The 23,201-nt window shown below is 44.1% G+C and overlaps 1 protein-coding gene across 3 annotated transcripts in view; it reads left to right on the top strand.

Moving 5' to 3' along the window:
- Positions 1–23,201, top strand: part of kif6 (kinesin family member 6) — a 553,299-nt gene that overhangs the window by 313,281 nt on the left and 216,817 nt on the right. For all 3 annotated transcript variants that reach the window (XM_059982794.1, XM_059982793.1, XM_059982792.1), the window contains one exon: positions 2,342–2,397. In XM_059982794.1, the coding sequence (XP_059838777.1) occupies positions 2,342–2,397 (56 nt within the window). The remainder of the gene's footprint in view (positions 1–2,341; positions 2,398–23,201) is intronic.

Genomic DNA, 23,201 nt, shown 5'->3' with positions numbered 1-23,201 from the left:
GGAATTTGTTATTTCAGGCAGGTCAGGTCTGGTATATTAAGGTGGAGATTGATAGGTTCTTGATTGACCACAGCATCAAAGATTAGAGAGAGATGACGAGGGAGTGGGGCTGAGGAGGGAAAGGAAAAGGATCAGCCATGACTGAATCGCGGAGCAGACTCGATGGACCATGTGGCCTTAAATGGTCTTATGGTCTAACTCTTCATCTCTCAATCTTCCTCTTAATGGTCATTGTTCTGCCGAATGGTCTCGGCCCTAAACGGAGACCAATTTTTTTCCATAGATGCTGCCTGGCCTGGAGTTCCTCCAGCATTTTGTGTTGCTTGGATCTCCAGCATCTACAGATTCTCTCTTGATTGCACCTTATTTGTTTTCTTGCGCTGAACTTTCCCCATGATTGGTAACACTATATTCTGCATTCTGTTATTGTTTTTCTTTTGTACTATCTCAGTGGACTTCTGTATCGAATGATCTGTCTGAATGGAATGCAAAACAAAGTTTTTCTCTCTGTTTCAATACAGGTGTCAATAATAAACCAATTATCACTTGCCAAAAGACGAGAAATTTGTATTCCTTTCAGAGAGAGACAGTCATGAAGATTTTCTTGCTGAAAGTTGTTGGTCTTTCAACTTGATAGCAGTTTCAACCAATTTTTTACGGACTATGTTTGCCTGGTGCCAGAGAATAATCCAAACCTCTGGAGTAAGCCTCAATTATAGATTGACTCAATATGAAATTGATGACAAAGTACCCAGTGAAGCCTTGGCCAATAAAGATGGGGTCCAGAAGATATTTCTAATTGGCCACCCCTTAGCAGATGCAAGGATACTATCAAAGCAAGACACACAGGCAGTACAGTAAAGGTAACCTTCCAGTAACCTCATAGACTCTGGCAGTCTTAACACTTATGGGCCTAATCTAATGTTGATCCTGAGATTTTCATCTTTGAAATGTTAGAGAGCGGTCCCATTTCATTACCAAACAAGCTGCTTTTTAATAAGAAAAAAACAATGCTGATGTTGAGAGTTCTAATGACTTTGGCCAGGTACTTACTCATTGTTCTGGTTTTCGTTACACTTCTAGATGGCTTTGGGGATTAGGAGGTTAGGTTTCCTTTTCCATCTGAGATCCCCTGTTGTTCTATATGAAAAAAAGCTTGAGGTCTTCAATTAAGTTTTAAAAAAAGCTGTTTTAAGAGCTTCTCCATGGAGGCCCATTAGTATTCTATTGGCTGGGTAAGGTACTGGAATTAATACAATTTGGAAATGTCAGCCAAGAGTTGAGTTTTTTTGAAGTGTATCTGTTTCCTACCACATAACAGCTCATCAGCAATTGAGGGTGAATGGAGGAAGCTTGAAAGCGGTCCAAACACAGTTCAAGTACTATACATCAATACAACAGCAACATCTCTCAAACTTAATACAATAATACAGCCCTGTACACTTCACAGGTGCATTATCAAATAAAATTTGACAGCAAGCAATAGAAACATAAATGTAGGTATACGTGGTGTATTACTATCTTAAGGGAAGAGCAAGAGATAGAGATACATAGGGAGGGATTCCATAGCTTAAGAGAACTCAGACAGTTTAAGGTATGGCCATGAAACATGGAGTGAGTAAAATCTAGGATGCACAAAAGGAGGAATTTGATGAGAGCTGGGATCACGGAACTATAAAGCTTGAGATGCTTACATCAACTGGACAGTTCAATGATGCAAAGAGATTTGAAAGGAATATTAAAATGAAGCATTAACACACTTATACCATTTTCAACCATGGGCAAAACTTGATTTAATCAAAACACAGAAAAGCTGCAGATAATCTGAGATGCTGAAAATGCTACAAATGCTCAACAGACCAGGACACATCTGTGAAGAGAGAAACAGAGCTAACTTCTCAAAACCAGGACAGTGACCTGAAATGCAGAAAGTTTCTCTGCCCAATTTGTGGAGTATTTCTAGCATTTTCCATTTTTGTTATCAAGGTTTATTAAACTGAAGAATACCGGGCTTTTTTTTTGGATTTGGGGAGTATTAAAATAAGGTAAACAGAACACAGGCCTATCACAGGTGCCCAGCTCAAGTTTTCAGCCGTTTGAATTCGGGAATTAAGCATGGTGCTATTATCTGGAATATTGGCCACTGCATTAAAATCAAATTGAATGCCATTTCGTTAGGATCACTCTCCCTGTTGTCAAGGAAAATATCAGGAATGGAAGTTTCTGTGTGCAGCACTTAACAGAGTAATCACAATGAGAGAAGATTTATATGTACCAGTGCGTAATTATTTATTGGAGACCTTAATTTTTTATGTAGAACGATGATTTTTTTTCTCACCAGGTACACGGAAGCAAAGTCCCTTGGAGAAAAAGTGAATCAAGCAAGGAATAAAATTAGTAAGTCAATTACATTGATGAGGTAAAATATTGCAAAATTGACACTTCACTGATGTGAGTAGGATCATGAAAATGAAGTGGAAGAAATATTCTCTCCCCTGAAAATGGACTTGATTGTAGTAGATGATTAATCTGCACATTTTCAGTGCAGCAGAGGCAGAATGTAAATTTAAGCTGACTCCAATGTATTCATCTAAAGACTACTGTACATGTCCTGCTGAATTCACCCATATGCAGGTTATCCTGCATTGCAAGTAGTTATTTCTTGATAACAGCAATACCTTTAATTAAGGCTGCAAAACGCAAATTCATCCAAAAACTGAACGAGACATATTTTGACCATGGTTGAAAATGTGAGTGCATAAGCTTCAAACTTTTCAGAAAACACAATCAAATAGAATAGGAATTCTGGTAAAAAAAACATAGGAATTTTAAAATGATTAAAATTTATGATGCATATATTTGTCAATGAGCATTCAGTAATCATAGATCAAAGAGAAAACCTCATATCATATACAGCCAATGCTTTTGGATAGACAAAGAGGAGAGCACATAATGAGACATCAAACACAAGTGCAAAGAATCTGGGATTGAAATAACTGGCCTGAGCTGATACTACTTTCAAAGGTGAGTCAAATCAAGATGTCCATAGGCCAAGCTACAGGGAAAGGCTGATGGCTTACTTGACTATATTCTTTAAAAGACTCTGTTCACTATCAATAAACATAGAGATCTTGTCACTATTTTAACATGAAATGAGTGTTGACCTCCCTCAGTGAAGAACATTTGAAAATGCTGCATCTGCATGATCCTGCTGCAGGGTCTTTGATCCAAAACATCAAATATCCCATTGCCTCCACAGGTATTACACGACTTGCTCCAGCTGCTTGTTTTTTGAGCCAGTACTTCATCTTACAGCCCAAACAATTTCAAACAAGCCATGAGTATTGCTGTGAAAATTTGCAGCTAGCTCTAGGTAGCACTTGAAGGGAGGCCCCAGGATACTAGAGTGCTCCGTTGATCTATTGAAGAATGACTAGGATTATAGGCACTGTATAATACCATTGAACAGGAGCCTGTTGTCCTCTGTCCTTCCTTCCACAACATCATTGTTCTTGCAGTTGCTTATTAGCCAGGCAGTCAAGATTCCTGCACCTTGGACCTAAGCCTTTTAAACCAGAACTGCTTGGGTTACCCTCCAAGTACAGTATATCTTTATAATTCTTAACTGAATGTAAGTATGCAGATTTTTTCTATTATTTCTGCATTTACTGTAGTTAATCTCTGCGTTCATATTGTCAGCACATCTTGTACTGATACCTGAATTTCTCCCTTCTTTTCTGCTCAATGAACTGCCCAGTCATTGTTCTTTTGATACATGGTGGTATCCTATACTATGCTAATTATTCCTTTTTCCATGATTTGGTTTCATAAAAAAGAGTTCATTTCCTCATGGTCTCTCTTTAAAATATTTAATCAAAAAGCAACAAGAACTGAAGCTAATGCCACCTATTAAGTAAAATGTTTGCCGGTATCAATTTCATCAGTTGCCTCAACTCTAACATAATTCTTCAGAAAGCTGACTTTTTATTCAACTATCCACCTATGTCACTGTATTAATTCAGCATCCTAAATGTTTATAGAATAATCTGACTTACTTAGTCAAAAGTTGTATTCCATTTGTAAGGACATTAGATTCATCAGATTTGGATTACTTTTTTTGATTTATTTCCAAACCTATACTTATCTATCAACGCTTTAGCCACATGGGGTTTCTTTAAGCATTAGCTGCCATGGCTGTTTAATGGGAGTTAATTCAATCTACTTCTCAGCAGCCTCGATAGGGCCACACAAAAAGAGGTCTCTCACTCTCCAAAGAAATCCTTTATGATTATGTTAGCACACAAGCACAGACAAAACCCAGGGAACAGTTTTTCCATATATCATTACAAATGGCCTAAACAATGGAAAATCTGTTTTAAGGCAGGCAAACAGGCTGATTTTATTTAGGATTTTTAAGTACCCCCTCAGCTGCTGTGGTTTAGTAGATTTAAACAACAGACGTCACATAGACATTTCATTCTTTACATGCTGCTTTCCAGTTTAAGCTCCATTAAAATGAAGTTGGATTAACATTGTATTCAAATAGTTATTTTAAGGCTATTCTTCACATGAATTAGACAAAACATCATTACTTAATATTTCTCCCATTTGCTGAAATTAATGCCTTTAATAGAACGATGGTGTCTTTGGTAACTCTCCAAAATAGCAATTGCTTATACAGGGAGTAATCTCTCGTAAGATGTCTCACAGTTATTGGGAGGTTAAGTGCTTGATCAGGATAATCTTATTCTAATGTAAATCATAATTTTATTATTTGTCATCAAACATGGAACATGTTGCTTAGTAGTAAACACAATGCTGCAAGAGTTCAGTAGGTCAGGCAGCATCTGTGGAAGGAAATGAATAGGTATTATTTCAGTTCTAGGTCCTTCATCTGGACTGGAAGGTAGAGGGAAGTTAGCTGGTATTAGAAACAGGGAGGGAAGGGGTGGAAAAAGAGTGAGCAAATGATAGGTGGATTAGGATGGAGAGAGATGGGAGGCAGTTAGAGCAGTTAAGGGTGGAAATAGCAACAGAGACTGGGAGGTGATAAAGGACTATGGATGATGGAAGTAAGTGGGTCAAACTGCATCTGTAGGAGGAAAGGAGTGTCAACCTTTTGGGTCGATTCCTGATGCAGGGTTTTGACATAAAACATCAAAAAAGAACTTAAGGGCATAAAACTCCGTTCCTCCCACAGATGTTGCTTGGCCTACTGAGTTCCTTCAGCAGATTGTTCCTTCAGGTTCCAGCATCTGCAGTTGCTTGTGCCTCCAAAGTTTTTGTATGTGTCTTCTATCTACTTCAGATGTCAAATTGTATCTTCACCTCTGCACCTCACCGAGTTTCAAAAGCAAAACCTGCAGACTCACAGAATGGTCATAGCATGAAAAAAGTCATTTGACCCCTAGTCCCACTCCCCCATCTATTCCTCACAATCCTGCAAATTCTGTCCTTTTTAGGTTCATACCGAGCTTCGTTTTGAAGGCTACAGTTGAATCTGTCTATAGTACTACTGCGGGCAACACATTCCAGACCAAGTGCAGTGTTAGTATAATTTCCCCAATGTCACTTTTAGTTCTTTTTCTAATCACTTCATAGTTTCCCCACAAAGACCAATGGGAGCAGTTTCTGCCTATTTACCCTATCAATAGCACCCTGAAAGTGATAATGCAAGTGGATTGTGTAGCAAGGAAAATGTACAGCATGCCTTCATGTTGGGCTATCAAAGCTGAGAAATAATACTGCAGCTGTATAAAACTTTATTTAGTCTCATGTGGAGGACAGTGTGTAATTCTTAAATATGAGAAAGTCTGCAGATGCTGGAATTTCAAAGCAACACACACAAAATGTTGGAGGAACTCAGGAGGTCAGGCATCTTCTATGGGAATGAATTAACAGTCAGTGCTTCAAGCCGAGACTCTTCATCAAGACTGAGAAGGAAGGGGAATGATGCCAGAATAAAAAGGAAGGAGACTAGTTGGAAGGTGATGGGTGAAGGTGGGTGGGTGGGAAAGTTCTAGGACTGGAGAAGAAGGAATCTGACAGGAGAGGAGAATGAACCGTAGGAGAAAGGAAAGCAGGAGGGAACCCAAGGAGAAGTAACATGTAGGTGTGAACAGGTGAAAGGTCAGAGTGGGGAACAGAGTAAGAGGAAGGGAGGGGAATTTTTTACCCGAAAAAGTAATCAATATTCATGCTATCAGGTTGGAGGCTACCTAGACAGAATGTAAAGTGTTGCTCCTCCACCCAGAGGATGGCCTCATCTTGGAGCAAAAGGAGTCCATGGACTGACATGTCAGAACTGGAATGGGAGTCAGAATTAAAATGGTTGGCCACCATGAATTTCTGCTTGTAGTTGGAGTGGAAGTGCTTAATGAAGCAGTCCTCAAATTTACGGCATGTCTCACCAATGTAGAGGAGGCCACCTTGGAAGCACGGGAAGGACTGTTTAGGGCCCTGAATGGAGGTGAATGTGGAGGTGTATGGACAGGTGTACCAACTAGGCAGCTTGTGTCATGGTTTTTCGTGCCCCATAAATGACCAGGAGACGTAGAAGATTCTTCGAGAAGGGTTAAACTTTAATTTGCAATTCAAAGCTGAGGCAGTCATTGAGCTAGTCGCTGACTGCCCACCGATCCGTGGACATAGCATGTTTTATAGCAATCTCCTGGTTTAGTTGCATTAGCATATCCAATCGGTCTATAGTTGCGTATCACACGTACATCCGCCACTATTGTTTCTACCCATTGACTTAATCATGTTCTAATCTACATCTCTTAGCTACCTCTCATTAACCCACCATTGTCTTCTACATTCTTAATATTTCATTCTCCTACTAAATTTGGTACATGCATAGCAAATAGCAAACTCAGACTACATAATTTACATATCTTAGCTACCTCTCATTAACACACCATTGTCTTTTACATTCCTAAGATTTCATTCTCTAGCAAATAGCAAGTTGCAATTTTTATACTCCAATACTTGTAGGAATAAGTGCTGGGAGGGAGATTAGTGGGGAGGGACAAGTAGACAAGGGAATTGCAGAGGGAACAATCCTTGCAATTCTGTTTGTCACAGTATAGGAGTGCTGTGAGGCTTTGAATAGAGCACAGAGAAGTTGGACAAACATAGGTTGTTTTCTCTGAAGCTTTGGAGGCTGGGGAACAACCTGGTAGAAGTATATGAAATTATGGGATACATAGATTAAGAAGTTTCCCAGGGCTTAGTGCAGGCAAATGGGTTTAGTTTGGATTAGCATCATAGTTGACACAGACATGCTGGTCCAAAGAGTCTTTTCTTTTCTGTATTATTGTATGTTCTCTGTTCTTATCTCTAAAGCCTTCTGAAGTAGTGAATTCTGCAGATTCATCATTCTCTGAGTGAAGAAATTTCTCCATGTCTTTGTCCTCAATCACTTAATTTGCATCTTAAGATCAATGCCCCCTGTTCTAGACACCATGGCCAGGGGAATCATCTTCCTTCCATCCAGTCTGTCTCATGAGAATTTTGTAGTTTTCCATTAGATTTTTTTTTCAATCCTCTGAAGTTCAGAGAATGCAAACCTGGTCATACTGAACTCTCACATAACAGTGCCACAATCTCAGGAATCGGTCTGGTTGTCACCATCCCCAATTTAATCAGATCAAAAGTTGACTCTCAGATTCCAGTTGCCTTTCATTTTAAGTTTCCATTGCACTTCCACTTTGACCTCTGAGATTCATCTTACTCACTGTTCCAGTGATGTTCCTGACAGTCAAGCTACAAAATTCTACATTGGTGTCTCACAGTTATAACGTTTCTTTCTCCTGTTTATTCACCTCCTCTTATTATTTCTCTTCCAAACAGATCAATTATGATATACAATTACTATCTTCTTCCAACCAGCTGACTATAACTTTATGACTGTCCTTATTCCGATTAAAATGTTAAATTTGCTTCCCTCTCCATGGGTGCTTCTAAACCTGCTGAGTTCTTCTAGTATTTTCTGTTTATATCTTAGTATATTTATGGTGTAAATAAATAATCTTAGATGTACATACCAATCATACATCATACCTGAATTTGATGTATACTGTATATATTGTCACATTCCCACTGTGCACTGTCAATCATGAAACACTGTAAATGTTTACTGCTTCTGCTGATAAGCTCATGGCAGTGTTTGCTGTTCAGTGTGACCTGTGGAGAGCACGTGGAAAGGAAGTTGCTTCTGTTTTTGAAGATGTGAGATAGGCAAAATGATCATCTCTTAATTAATTCAATAAATGACAAGTTTACAGACTATTAAGCTAGAACCAGGAAGAATGTGAATAAAATAGATGTTAGGAACACAGTGCCAGGAGTGGTGTTGGTAACAGACATGATGGCAATATTTAAAAATTATTTGCAAAAGCACTCGAACAGGCAAGTGTTGTAGGGGTATAAGTGATGTGCAGGAATTAATTTAATTTGGCATCATTGTTGGCATAGACACCATGTGTTGAAGTTGTGTCCCTTTTCTGTATGCTGTATGTTAAAGCATTCATTCCAAAGTAGGGGATGTGTCAAATTCACACTGGATATCCTGATTGTTTAACCAGTGAATTTTAAGCTGCTAATCTGAGACAACATTGATGAACCTGAGAGCAATTATGTAGGTTAAAGAACCTTAAAACTGCTCATTGATTCCCTGTTCACTGGTGAGAAGCAATCAAGAAGAACATCAAGAGGTTCTTCATCTGCAAAGGGGTTCATAAAGCAAGACAGGATCGGAAGGAACTGTGCAAGCACAATGTAGAGTTGCAGCAGCTTTGCTTTCTGCAGTTGTTGGGGTGGATGTGAGATAGTTGTGAGAGGCCGAGAATCTCAGCTTTTCAACCCAAGTCCTCCAAGATCATTTTCCATTCCAGGGTCCACACCATCAAATAGGATGAGATGTGTTCATGTTATTTCTTCCAAAAGGTTCATGGGGGGATCCACAGCCTTAAAGAAGAGGATGGCTCAGTAGCATCCTCACAGTCAGGCATATTGAGGATCTGCCGATCCTTATATGTCAGCCTGTAAACTTCTTGTCCTCTATCACAAAGGTGTGAGACAACAGCAAGTGTAAGAGTCTGAATCGACCATTGTTCCTAGAGGAGCTGACTGGCTCAATCTGTTCCTTTGAATCAAATTAAACTCCCGAAAGTGACAGCTTATCAGCTGAGTTGTACATGGCTCTATGGGACTGTCTAGGCTCAGACCTGCTTGAAGTGGTGACATGTCAGACTCCATGAGGAAGGGCAACATTACCCTTATTTACAAACAGAAAGGGGAGAGGGATGACAACAGGAATTGGAGACCCATTTTGCTAATGAATGTAGATGACAAGATCATGTCCAAGGTCTTCACCAACAGGGTCAAGTCTGTTCTGGGACAGATGATCTACCAGCACTAAACCTGTTCTGTACCTGACAGGAAGATAGAGTCATAGAAAAGTATAGGACAGAAACAGCCCTTCAGCCCATCTAGTCCATGCCAAATTACTTAAACTGCCTACACCCATCAACATGTACTGGGACCATAGCCCTCCATACCCTTATCATCTATGTACCTATCCAAATTTCTCAAACTTTGAAAGCAAGCTGGCATGCACCACTCTCACATCCCCTGAGTGATGAGGTTTCCCCTCTTGTTCCCTTTAAGCTTTGCACCTTTTACCCTTAATGCATGACCTCTAGTTGTTGTCCCACCCATCCTCAATGGAAAAGGTCTTGCATTTACCTTATCTATACCCCTCATAATTTTGTATATGTCTGTCAAATCAAATCTCCTCTTAATCTTTTATGTTCCAAGTAATAAAGTCCTAAGCTATTTATTCTTTCCTTATAACTCAGATCCTTTCGGACTATCAACATCCTTGTAAATTTTCTTTGTATTTTTTTCAACCTGAATTACATCTTTCCTGTAGGTAGGTGACCAAACTGCACACAATACTCCAAATTAGGCTTCACCAATGTCTTATACAACTTCAACATAACATCTCCTGTATTCAATAGGTTGATATATGAGGGCCAATGTGCCAAAAACTTTCTTTACGACCCATTTTTCAGCCTATTTTTCCATGTGATCCAGATTCCTCTACAAGACATGATAGCCTTTCTTGCTTTCCACTACACCTCTAACCTTGGTGTCATCTGATCCAGTTAACCACATTATCATTGAAATCAATGATATAGATTACAAACACTAAGAGACCAACCTAACACCAATCCATGTGCCACCACTGTCACAGGTCTCCAGACAAAACGGCAACCATCTACTACTACCCCCTGGCTTCTCCCACAAAGCCGATGTACTTCCTCATCTTGAATGCCGAGCAATTGAACCTTCTTGACCAACCTCCCATGTGGGACCTTTTTAAGTGTCTTGTTAAAGTCCATGCAGGCAACATCCACTGCCTTGCCTTCATCAACTTTCCTGGTAACTTCCTCAAAACTCTCCATAAGATTGGTTAGATATAGCCTATCCCAAACAAAGCCTTGCTGTCTGTCCCTAATCAGTCTATGTTCATCCAGACACTCATACCACCCAAGCTGTCTTCATGGTCATCTGGTGATCCACGATGGAGATCAGTCACACTGCAGAAGTCCCAAAACAATGAGGGTAAAAACATACCCAATGCCACCATCACCCTGATGATCAACTTTGTGCGTGGCTGCATCAGGTTGTTTGTGGAACCTAAGTACATGAGCATCAGGTACCACTATGTGCTGAGGTTCAACCAGTCCCCAATGTTGCAAAGGCTGGCTCTGGCCCTGTTGTCACACAGCATCCAGTCAGCAGGACATAGCTGCACTACCTGTCTTTCATAGAAAAGTTTTTCCAGACCAACACCTTTGACCATAAGTCCATCAGGAAGTGGTCAGCACAGAACATCCTCCTGGCACTGCCAGAGAAGGACTCAATGAACACAGTGAGATGGTTCCCTGGGCAGACCGTCCAGACCACCTCGCAGAATGCCTCATCGGCAGACCTAACCAACAGGCTTGGTTGACGTTGAGAGGGGCCAGCCCGGTCAAATCCTTCCTACATACCTCCACTATTACTCACAACTTGCACTGCCAATGGGATAACTAGTGGGGAAGAGACAGTAGCTCACCTCTTTGTGAACTACGGGTTTGTGAAGTTGTGGAGGAAGATGTAATGGCTTATGTCACGATTCATTCTGAGCAGCTGCGTGTTATCGGACTCTGATCTACGGGCTGTTCCCTGGGATACACACAGAAGAACATCAAGTGCTGTTGGTAGATCATCAATTCAGTGAAACATGCCCTTTGGTCTGCCTGAAACTTGTTAGTCTGCCAGTACATTGAGATGTCTGTGGAGGAATGCTGCTGACTGGCATATTTTAGGCTGCAGGAGGATATGCTGAGGGACATGCTGAAGCTTAGTGCTTATTGTATGTTACCACCTCAGGGGACCACATGAGTGGCAGCAGTTCTACCGATGTGTAAGAATATAATAGAACAGTACTGAATTCATTGACTATGAATGTAAAGAATGAAAAAGCATTGCACTGCTTGTAAATACATTTTTATTATGAATAAAGGTTATTTTGATAAGAAGATTGTTTAACCAGTGATCTGCAGGTACGTGAATATCCCAGAGTATCTGTATCCTTTAAAGATTCCCAATTTGGATACAAGGGGCTTTGATAGTTTCTGGTTGGGCTATAGGCATGATTCAGGATTTACGCAAGTGACGTTGAGGGCAAGGCAACAGCAACTAACTCTGAAGCCAGGAGGAGAGGCCCTTCTCTCTTTTCAAGTGAGTAAGGTAACACAGACCTCTTCCTTGCTCGTTTCCACATGTTTCTTTGAAGTTCACTGGATTAAATTGTTAGAGAACCATAAGATTTAAGCAACACAAGTTCTGCCTGGATTTTTCCACTATGACTTTGTGATTCTCATTAGTATCATCTATGGATTGCCACCTGTCATTGAGCTCTGAGCTGGTCTTTTTTGACTCCTTGTCCATCAGGAGTTGAGGTAATATTGAGTTGGGCAGGCTGTTTGGGATGCTGTTCAGGACACTTCATAGCAAAGTTGTGGTTGAGAGATAGTCAACTGAGTGATGAGTGTCCTCTGTTTTTAACTCTCGGAGTGAGGCCTTAAATGTTTAGACTGTAGGTAGCTTTGACAAGTGCTTTGCCCATATCCATACAAACATTCCTATCAACCCTTCAGCCTCCTCTGCAGCAGGGAGAGCAGTCCTTGTCTTTCCAGCCTCTCATTAACTCAAGCCCTCAAGTTCCTGAAGCTTCCTTGTGGATAGTTTCTATACTCTATTAGCTTAATCACATTCTTCCTGTTTGCTCGGTGACCAGATCTGCATACAGTACTTCAAATGTATTTTCAGCAATGTATTGTACAGCTGTAATATGACATCCTAATTCCAATATTTATTTCACTAACTGATAAATGCAAGTATGCCATATGCCTTCTTCATCAGCCTGGCCACTTTCAGGGAACCATGTTTCTCTAAGTTTCTCTGTTCTACAACACTCTCCAGGGCCCTGTCATTCCTTAATACTGGCCAGAGGACAGATGATGTGGACATCTTTGAGGCCCTTCACTCAGGTGATGATATATTCTGATACGTACCAGAGCTTGGACTGGTGAATTTTGCCATTGGATGTTAAAATGTAACAAAATGTTAGTTGTGACGATTAGCTTCAGGAAGATTAGCTTTATTTGTCAGGTGCACATCAAAACATACACTGAAATGTGTTATTAGCGTCATATCAGATCAGTGAGGATTGTGCTGGGAAGACCGCAAATATCACCACAGTTCTGGTGCCAACATAGCGTGCTTACAACTGCCTGACCCTAACCATATAATTTATGGAATGTGGGAGGAAACCAAAGCAGTCGGAGGAAACCCATGAGGTCATGGAGAGAGCGGACAAACTCCTGACAGACATCAGGTGGGAATGGAGCCCTGAACGCTGGCTCTGTAAAGTATGGCATTATCCACTACACCACTGTGCCACACAGATGTGACAATAAGATCAATAAACATAGGAGCAGAATTAGGCTTTTCAGCCCATCGACTCTGCTGAGCCATTTAATCATGACTGATTTTTTTTATCCCTTTCAACTCCATTTTCTGTCTTCTCATCGCAACCTTTGACACCCTGACTAATCAAGAACTTGTCAACCTTTTGCTCTAAATGTACTCAATGACTAGGCCTCCATTGCCATCTGTAGCAATGAATTCCACAGATTCAGTACCCTCTGGCTAAAGAAATTTCTCCTCATCTCTATTCTAAATGGACATTCCTCAATTCTGACACTGTGCCCTCTTGTCCTAGACTCCCCACTGTAGGAATCTTCTCCACATCCGCTTCAGCTAGGCCTTTCAGTATTTGATAGATTTCAATGAAATCCCACCTCATTCTTCTAAACTCCAATGAATACTGGCCCAATACCACCAAATGCTCCTCATGCATTAACCCTTTTATTTCTGGAATCATTCTTGTGAACTTCCTCTGGGCCAACACGTCTTTTCTTAGATAAGGGACCCAAAAATGCTCATGTGACTCTCGCTTTGGCTAGCGGCTTAACATAGGGGATGATAGCTCCCGGCCTGGCGAAACTTAAGAAATCTAGTGTTGGTGGATGCTGCGCGGTGTCCCCTGTTACAAATCAGTACCCCAAAATAACAAACAGCACACAATATATGATAAAACGATTAAGATTTATAATTCTTACTTCGACTATATGGTTAGTAAAGAAACGAAAAAAAGAAAAATAAAGGGTCCAATCTTACTTAGTAGTCTGTTGCGCAATGTTGGAGCTCACTGATAAGTCAATAGTCCACCATCGACCTCCTCCGATCATCGCTGCCCTTTGGACCCTCGCTCCAAGTCCACTCCATCCAGTGATCCACCCACTCTGTCTATTCATGTCTCCTCTCCTCATCTCTCCCCAGGCAAAAGACCGCGAAAATCTCTCTTCCAGCTTACGAGAAGGAACAACAGCATTCCAAACCCCGTTATCTCTAGTCATAATCCAAACATCGCTGCCACAGAGAAACCATTACATTATCAGTGAAACCTTACAGCATGTTACACTCTCAATACTCCAAGTGTGGTCTGACCAATGCTTTATGAAGCCTCAGCATTACACCCTTGATTTTATATTTTAGTTTTCTCAAGATGAATACTATCATTGCATTTTCTTCCTTACCACCGGCTCAACAGGCAACTTTTCCTTTAGGGAATCCTACACAAGGACTCTCAGGTCCCTTTGCACCTCTCATTTTATAAAAATTTTCTCCCTATTTCTAAGCCTTTATTCCTCCCACCAAAGTGAATGACCATATACTTCCCTACACTATATTCCATCTGCCATTGCTTTGCCCATTCTCCCAATCTGTCCAAGTAGTTCTGCAGACTCCCTGCTTCTTCAACACTACCTGCCCTCCACCGATTTCCATATCATCTGTAAATTTAGCCACAAAGCCATCAATTCTGTCATCTAAATCCATTAGCATTTAACATGAAAACTGAGGTCCCAACACAGCCCCAGCAGAACACCACTAGTCACTGGCTGCCAGCTAGAATAGGCCCCTTTATTCCCACTCTGCCTCTTGCCAGTCAGCCAATCTTCTTTCCATGCTAGTGTCTATTCTGTAATGTCATAGGCTCTAACCTTATTAAGCAGCCTCATGTGCAGCACATTGTCAAAGACCTTCTGAAAATCCAAGTACACATCATCCCCTGAGTCCCTTTCCTACTTTCTATTTCCTCAAAGAATTCCAACCAAAACGCAGGCAGGTTTTCTCCTTAAGGAAACCATGCTGACTTTGGCCTATTTAATCATGTGCCTCCAAGTACCCTAAACTTCATTCGTAATAATAGACTCAAGCATTTTCCCAACAACTGGTTTCAGGCCAAGTGGCGTATGATTTTTTTTTCTGCTGCCTTCCTTCTCAAAGACTGGAAAGGCATTTGCATATTTCCAGTCCTGCAGAACTATTCCAGAATCTAGTGATTCTTGGAAGGTCATTACGAATGCCTCCCCAATCTCTTTCATAACCCTGGGGTGTAGTCCATCTGGTCCAGGTGATTTATCTAACAAGGCCTTTTAGCTTCACAAGCACTTTCTCCTAAGTACTAGCAACTACATTCACTTTTACACCAATATTTTCAAATTTCCGGCATATTGCCAGTGGAAGACTACCACAAAATACTTATTAAGTTCGTCAGCCATTTCTTTCTCCCCCATTACTACCTTTCCATTGTCAATTTCCAGCAGTCTGATATCCATTCTTTCCTTTTACTCTATATATTTGAAAAAAAACTTCTTGTGTGCTCTTTTAAATTATTTGGTAGCCTACTTTCATTTTTCATCTTTGCTTATAAAATTTTTAAATTGCCTTCTGCTGATTTTTAAAATCTTCCCAATCTTTTAAGTTACCACTAATTTTTGCAACATTATATGCCCTCTCTCTTGCTTTTATGGTGTCTTTGACTTTATCAGCCGTGGTTGCTTCATCATCCTTTTAGAATACTTCTTCTTCTTTGAGGTGTATCTATCCTGTGCTTCCGAGTTATAGAGTCATAGAAAATACAGCACAGAAACGGGCCCTTTGGCCAATCTAGTCTGTGCCAAACCACTTAAACTAAATTTCTCCCAGTACCTCTAGTCATTACTGTTCTGCTGCCATCCCTACTAGTGCCCCCTTCCAAACAACTTTGGCTAGCTCCTGTCTCACACCTCTGTACCGTAATTTCCTTTACTTCACCGTAGTACTGATTCAGCTGACTTCAGTTTATCCCTCTCAAACTGCACTGTGAATTGTTTCATACTATGGTCACTGGCTCTAAAGGATTCCTTTACCTTAAGCTCCCAAATCAAATCTGTTTCATTACACTACACCTAATCAAGAATTGTGTTTCCTCTAGTGGGCTTAACCACAAGCTGCTCTAACAAGCCATTTCATCGACATTCTACAAATTCCCTTTCTTGGGCTCCAACACCAATCTACATGCATATTAAAATCACCTATTACTATAATAACATAGGCCCTTTTACATGCCTTTTCTATCTCCCATTGTAATTTTGTGTCCCTTATTCTAACTACTGCTCAGAGGCTTGTATATATCTTTCATCAGGGTTTTTTTTTACCCTAGCAGTTTCTAAACTCTACCCAGAAGTATTCTAGGCAGCATCTATAGGAGAAGTACTGTCGACGTTTCGGGCTGAGACCCTTCGTCAGGACTAACATCGACAGTACTTCTCCTATAGATGCTACCTAGCCTGCTGTGTTCTACCAGCATTTTGTGATTGTTGTTGTTTGAATCTCCAGCATCTGCAGATTTCCTCGTGTTTGCCCAGAAGTATTCTATATCTTTCAATTCCATGTCACCTCTATGTAAGGATTTGATTTCATTTTTTACCAACAGAGTCACCCCAACCCCTCTTCCAATATTGACTATTATTTCAATACAGTAGACCATGGACCAGAAGACATAAGAGCAGAATTAGGCCACTCAGCCTATAGAGTCTGCTTACCATTTCATTGTGGCTGATCCCAGATCCCATTCAACCCCATACACCTGCCCTCTCACCATATCCCTTGATGCCCCATCCAATCAGGAATCTGTCAATTTCTGCTTTGAATATACCCATGGACTTGGCCTCCACCACAGCCTGTAGCAGACCATTCCACAGATTCACCATCTTTGACTTTAAAAATTCCTCTTTATTTCTGTTCTAAATGGTCACCTGTCAATTTTGAGGCTGTGTCCTCTAGAGTGGATACCCCCTCCAGAGGGAACATCCTCTCCACATACACCCAATCTAATCCTTTCAACATTCTGTACATTTCAATGAGATCCCCTTGTGTTCTTCTAAATTCCTGTGAGTACAGGCCCAAAGCTGCCAAACCCTCCCCGTATGTTAACCCTTTCAGTCCTGGAATCATCCTTGTGAACCTCTTCTGGACTCTCTCCAATGTTAATATATCTTTCTGAGATAAGGAGCCAAAACTGTTGGCAATACTCCAAGTGCTGCCTGACTAGTGTCTTATAAAGGCTCACCATTATCTCTTTGTTTCTGTATTCTGTTCCCTTTGAAATAAATGCCAACATTGCATTTGCCTTCTTTACCACAGACGCAATCTGTGAATTAAACTTCTGCGAGTTTCGCATGATGGTCCTAAGTCCCTTTTCAACTCTGATGTTTGAATTTTCTCCATATTTAGATAATAGTCTACACTATTGTTCCTTTTACTAAAATGTATTATTGTAGCGACCCATTTCCTGGCACATCCGAACCGGCTCACAATTAGATAGCCTACGGGGGTTTGCGAGCACAGAGCTTTGGAGCCTCTGCGCCACGGGGGGCAGGTTGAGGGAGGCTTAAAAGTGAGGCTGAGGATTTCGAATAAAGTTTTTTCCTTCGACTGCAGTTACCGACTCCGTTTTGTAATTTTAGCGCTGCGTGTAGCACAACGCTACAATTGGTGACCCCGACGGTCCAAACGATTTTTGGACCAGAAATGACCGACGCTGCCTCTGTTCATGCGGTTTCGTTGGAACTGCCGGGTTTCTGGACACAGCGACCAAACCTATGGTTCCAGCAAGCCGAAGCCCAATTCCACGTTCACCAGATCACCTCAGAAGACACCCGCTACTACTACGTGGTGAGCTCCCTCAACCGGGACACAGCGGCCCAGGTCGCGGAGTTCGTACAGTCGACCCCGACAGACGGCAAGTACACGGAATTCAAAGCCCTGCTCCTCAGGACTTTCGGACTCTCACAGCGCAAGCGGGCTGCCCGTTTACTGCACCTGGATGGCTTGGGCGACAGACCTCCATTGGTTTTAATGAATGAGTTGTTGTCTCTAGCCGACGGACACACACCCTGCCTCATGTTTGAGCAGGCATTCCTGGAGCAGCTGCCCGAGGACATACGCCTGCTGCTGTCTGACGCGGATTTCAGTGACCCCCAGAAAGTGGCAGCCCGGGCAGACTTGCTGTGGAACGCCAAAAAGGTGAGCGGGGCGTCCATCGCACAGATCTCCCAGCCACGCTCCCAGCAGCAAACCAGTCCAGGCCCGGCCACAGAGCCCGCCAACCCCCGGCCCAAGGAACACCGGTGCTTCTACTACCAGCGGTGGGGCGCAGAAGCCCGCCGTTGTCGCCCGCCCTGCAAGTTCCCGGGAAACACCAGGGCCAGCCGCCGCTGATGGCTACGGCAGCTGGCCATCGGGATAGCCTCCTGTATGTGTGGGATAGAAGGTCGGGACGCCGGTTTTTGGTCGATACTGGTGCCGAGATCAGCGTTTTACCTCTGACGAGTTGCGACACCTGCAGCAGGGCACCGGGTCCCCCCCTGAGATCTGTGAACGGCAGCACAGTAAGGACCTATGGCACCCATCAGGTGCAGCTACAGTTCGGCTCCAGCCAGTTCACGTGGGACTTTACACTGGCCGCCGTAGCCCAACCGCTTCTGGGTGCGGATTTTTTGCGGGCTCACAGCCTACTGGTCGACCTGCCCAGGAAGAGACTGGTACACGCCGAGACCTTTCAGACGTTCTCCCTGGGTGCAGCCCAGTTGCCAGCCCCTCACCTCGGCTCCATCACGCTGTCCGACAACGACTTCACCAGGTTCCTGGCGGATTTCCCATCGGTTCTGGCACCGCAGTTCACAGCGGCCATGCCCCGACACAGCGTACAACACCACATCCTGACCCAGGGACCACCCCTCCACGCCCGTGCTCGGCGGCTTCCCCCGGACAAGCTCCGAATGGCGAAGGAAGAGTTCCAGAGGATGGAGGAATTGGGGATCATCTGGCGGTCCGACAGCCCATGGGCCTCCCCCCTGCACATGGTGCCCAAAGCGACGGGAGGCTGGAGACCGTGTGGCGACTACCGCAGGCTGAACGAGGCTACCACACTGCACCGCTACCCTGTGCCGCACATTCAGGACTTTGCAGCAAACCTGCATGGCGCACAAATCTTCTCCAAGGTAGACCTCGTCCGAGGGTACCATCAAATCCCGATGCATCCTGACGACATCCCCAAAACGGCTCTCATCACCCCGTTTGGCCTTTTCGAATTCCTCCGCATGCCGTTCGGCCTGAAGAATGCCGCACAGATGTTCCAGCGGTTAATGGACGCGGTGGGACGGGACCTGGACCGCGTTCATCTATTTGGACGACATCCTCATAGCCAGCAGCAGTCGTCAGGAGCATCTGTCCCACCTCCGTCAACTCTGCGCCCGACTGAGTGAGTACGGTCTTACAATCAACCCCGCCAAATGCCAGTTCGGACTCAATACCATTGACTTCCTAGGCCACAGGATTACTAAAGACGGGGCAACCCCTCTGCCCGCTAAGGTAGATGCGGTCCGCCACTTCCCCCGACCCACCACGATCAAAGGCCTTTAGGAATTCGTAGGTATGGTCAGTTTCTACCACCGCTTCCTCCCTTCAGCTGCCCGGATCATGCGCCTCCTGTTCGCCCTGATGTCAGGTCCGAGCAAGGACATTACCTGGGATGAGGAGTCCGCCGCCGCTTTCGTTCAAACGAAGGAAGCTTTGGCGAACGCCACAATGCTAGTACATCCCAGAATGGACGCCCCTACCGCCCTCACAGTGGACGCATCTAACACGGCAGTCGGTGGGGTGCTGGAGCAACTCATCGCAGGTCGCTGGCAACCCCTAGCGTTTTTCAGCAAACACCTGCAGCCACCCGAGCTCAAGTACAGTGTTTTCGACCGGGAACTGTTGGCGCTCTACCTGGCAATCCGGCATTTCAGGTACTTCCTAGAGGGTCGGCCCTTCACCGCGTTCACGGACCACAAACCGCTTACCTTTGCGTTTATGAAAGCGTCCGACCCCTGGTCGTCCCGCCAGCAACGCCACCTGTTCTACATCTCTGAATACACGACGGATGTCCGGCACGTCTCGGGTAAGGACAAAGTCGTGGCGGATGCGCTCTCTCGCCCTACCGTTCATGCCCTTTCCCAAGGGGTAGACTTTGAGGCACTGGCAGAGGCGCAGCAGGCGGGTGAGGAGATTCCAAGTTACAGAACCGCAGTCTCCGGTTTGCAGCTCCAGGACCTCCCCGTAGGCCCGGGTGAGAGGACCCTACTCTGTGACATCGCCACCGGCCAGCCCCGTCCCGTCGTCCCGACAGCCTGGCGGCGCCGTGTTTTCGACTCCATTCATAACTTGGCGCATCCCTCCATCCGGACAACTGTCCGGATGGTTTCCAGCAGGTTCGTTTGGCACGGACTCCGCAAACAGGTCAGTGAATGGGCCAAAACGTGCATGCACTGCCAGACGGCCAAGGTGCAGCGGCACACCAAAGCCCCACTGCAGCAGTTCCATCCCGCCCACCGGCGTTTCAACCACATTCATGTGGATATTGTGGGCCCCCTGCCAGTGTCACGTGGAGTGCGGCACCTCCTGACTATTGTGAACCGGTTCACAAGATGGCCAGAGGCGGTCCCGCTCACCAACACCACCTCCGAATCTTGCGCCCGAGCCCTGATCACCACCTGGATATCTCGCTTTGGTGTACCGGCCCACATTACCTCCGACAGAGGCACCCAGTTCACCTCCAGTCTGTGGTCAGCTATGGCCAGCCTTTTGGGGACTCAGCTGCACCACACAACTGCCTACCACCCACAGTCGAACGGGCTAGTGGAGCGTTTCCACCGTCACCTGAAGTCGGCCCTCATGGCCCGCCTGTGAGGAGCCAACTGGGCGGACGAGCTTCCCTGGGTCCTACTCAGCATCCGCACAGCGCCCAAGGACGACCTGCAAGCCTCGTCGGCCGAGTTGGTATACAGCGCGCCCCTGGTCGTCCCCGGGGAGTTCCTACCAGCCCCACGGGGGCATGAGGAAGATCCCGCAGCAGTCCTGGGCAGACTACGCGAGAAGCTCGGTAACCTGGCCCCCATACCCACTTCACAGCATGGGCGGAACCCAACCTGCGTACCCAAAGACCTGCAGAACTGTAAGTTTGTGTTTGTACGAAGGGGCGGGCATCGGCCACCGCTGCAGCGGCCATACGAGGGGCAGTTTATGGTGCTCCAGAACAACGGGTCCACGTTCGTGCTGGACGTTGGGGGGAAAGAGGAGGTTTGCACGGTGGACCACCTCAAACCGGCCCATGTGGACCTGGCACAACCGGCTGAGTTTCCGGCACCTCGGCGCAAAGGCCGACCTCCCAAGCAGGTTCTGGCCCAGACTGTGGACATTGGGGGGTGTATCGCCGGTTCTGGGGGGGTTATGTGACGACCCATTTCCTGGCACAGCCGAACCGGCTCACAATCAGATAGCCTATGGGGGTTTGCGAGCACAGAGCTTTGGAGCCTCTGCGCCACGGGGGGCAGGTTGAGGGAGGCTTAAAAGTGAGGCTGAGGATTTCGAATAAAGTTTTTTCCTTCGACTGCAGTTATCGACTCCCTGTCGTAATTTTAGCGCTGCATGTAGCACACCGCTACATTATCATATATTTCCCAGCACTGAATTCCATCTGCCACTTTTTTGCCCAGTCTTCCAATTTGTCTAAGTCCTGCTGCAATCGCATTGCTTCCTCAGCACGACCTACCCCTCCACCTATCTTTGTATCATCTGCAAACTTTGCCACAAAGCCATCAATTCCACTATCTAAATGACTGACAAAACAATGTGAGAATTAGCGGCCTCAATACTGATCCCTGAGGAACACCACTAGTCACTGGCAGCCAACCGGAAAGGCCCCCTTTATTCCCACTCACTGCCTCCTGCCTGCCAGTTATTCCTCTATCCATCCCAGTATCTTTCCTGCAATTCCATAGGATTTTATCCTGTTAAGCAGCCCCATGTGAAGCACTTTATCAAATGTCTTCTGAAAATCTAAGAAAATAATATCCACTGCCTCTCCTTTGACCACCCACCTTGTTATTTCTTTGAAGTACTCTAAAGATTTCCCTTTACAGAAACCATGCTGACTTTGACTTATTTTATCTTTAGTTCCAAGTACCCTAGAACCCCATCCTTAGTTTTGTGCACTTTTTGTAGTCCTGTGTAGTTCTGAAGTCTAATGTAGTTTTGTGTTGTTTCAGGTAGTCTAGGGTAGTTTTGTATTGTTTCATGTAGCACTATGGTCCTGGGGGAATGCTATTTCGCTTTTACTGTGTACTGTACCAGCAGTTATGGTTGAAATGACAGTATAAGCGACTTGACGTGACTTGACTTGGACTCCGACACTTTCCCAACCACAGAGGTTAGGCTAATTGGCCTAAAATTTCCTCTCTTTTGTCTTCCTCCCTTCTTAAAGAGTGGAATGACATTTGTAATTTTCCAGTCCTCTAGGTCCATGCCAGAATCAAGTGATTCATGAAAGATCATGAGCAATGCTCATTCTTCTTCAGAAACGTTTTTCAGGACCCTGAGATGCAGTCCATCTGGTCCAGGTGACTTACCCACCTTAAGACCTTAAAGTTTGTCTAGCATTTTTTCCTTTGTGATAGCAATGCTCCCTGACACTCACCAATCTCTGGCATACAGCTAGTGTCTTCCACGGTAAAGACTTAAGCAAAGTACTTAATAAGTTCATCTGCAATTTCTTTGTCCCCTATTACTACCTCACCGGCATCATTTTCCAGTGGTCCAATATCAACTCTCACCTCCCTTTTATTCTTTACATAACTTTACATATTCTTTACATATCCTGCTTTATATTATCTGCTAGTTTGTCCTCATATTTCATCTTTTCCCTTCTTATGGCTCTTTTAGTTTATTTTTGTTAAATTCTAAAAGCCTCTAATCATCCAACTTCCCACTTACTTTTACTACTTGATATGTCCTTTCCTTGGCTTTTATGCAGTCCTTAAGTTCCCAGTCAGCCACAGTTGCCTAGCCATACAATTTCAGAACAACTTCTTCTGTGAGACATACCTAACCTGCGTCTTGTGAACTGTTCCCAGAAACTTCAGCCACCTCTGATCTGCCATCATCCACGCCAGTATCTCCCTCTAATCCACCTGGACAAGTTCCTCTCTCATACCTCTGTAATTCCCTTTATTCCATTGCGATACTGATACATGCAACTTCTGCTTTTCCCTCTCAAATTTCACTTATTAATTCAATCATATTATGATCACTTCAGTGTGTATCCTTCGATGTTATGCTCTCAACTATGATCTTCTTTCAGCCACAACTCAGCA

Source organism: Hypanus sabinus, chromosome 10 (assembly GCF_030144855.1).
Source record: "Hypanus sabinus isolate sHypSab1 chromosome 10, sHypSab1.hap1, whole genome shotgun sequence".
Taxonomy (NCBI): domain Eukaryota; kingdom Metazoa; phylum Chordata; class Chondrichthyes; order Myliobatiformes; family Dasyatidae; genus Hypanus; species Hypanus sabinus.
Note: the sequence above shows the minus strand (reverse complement) of the source record. Positions and strands in the feature narration are given on the sequence as shown.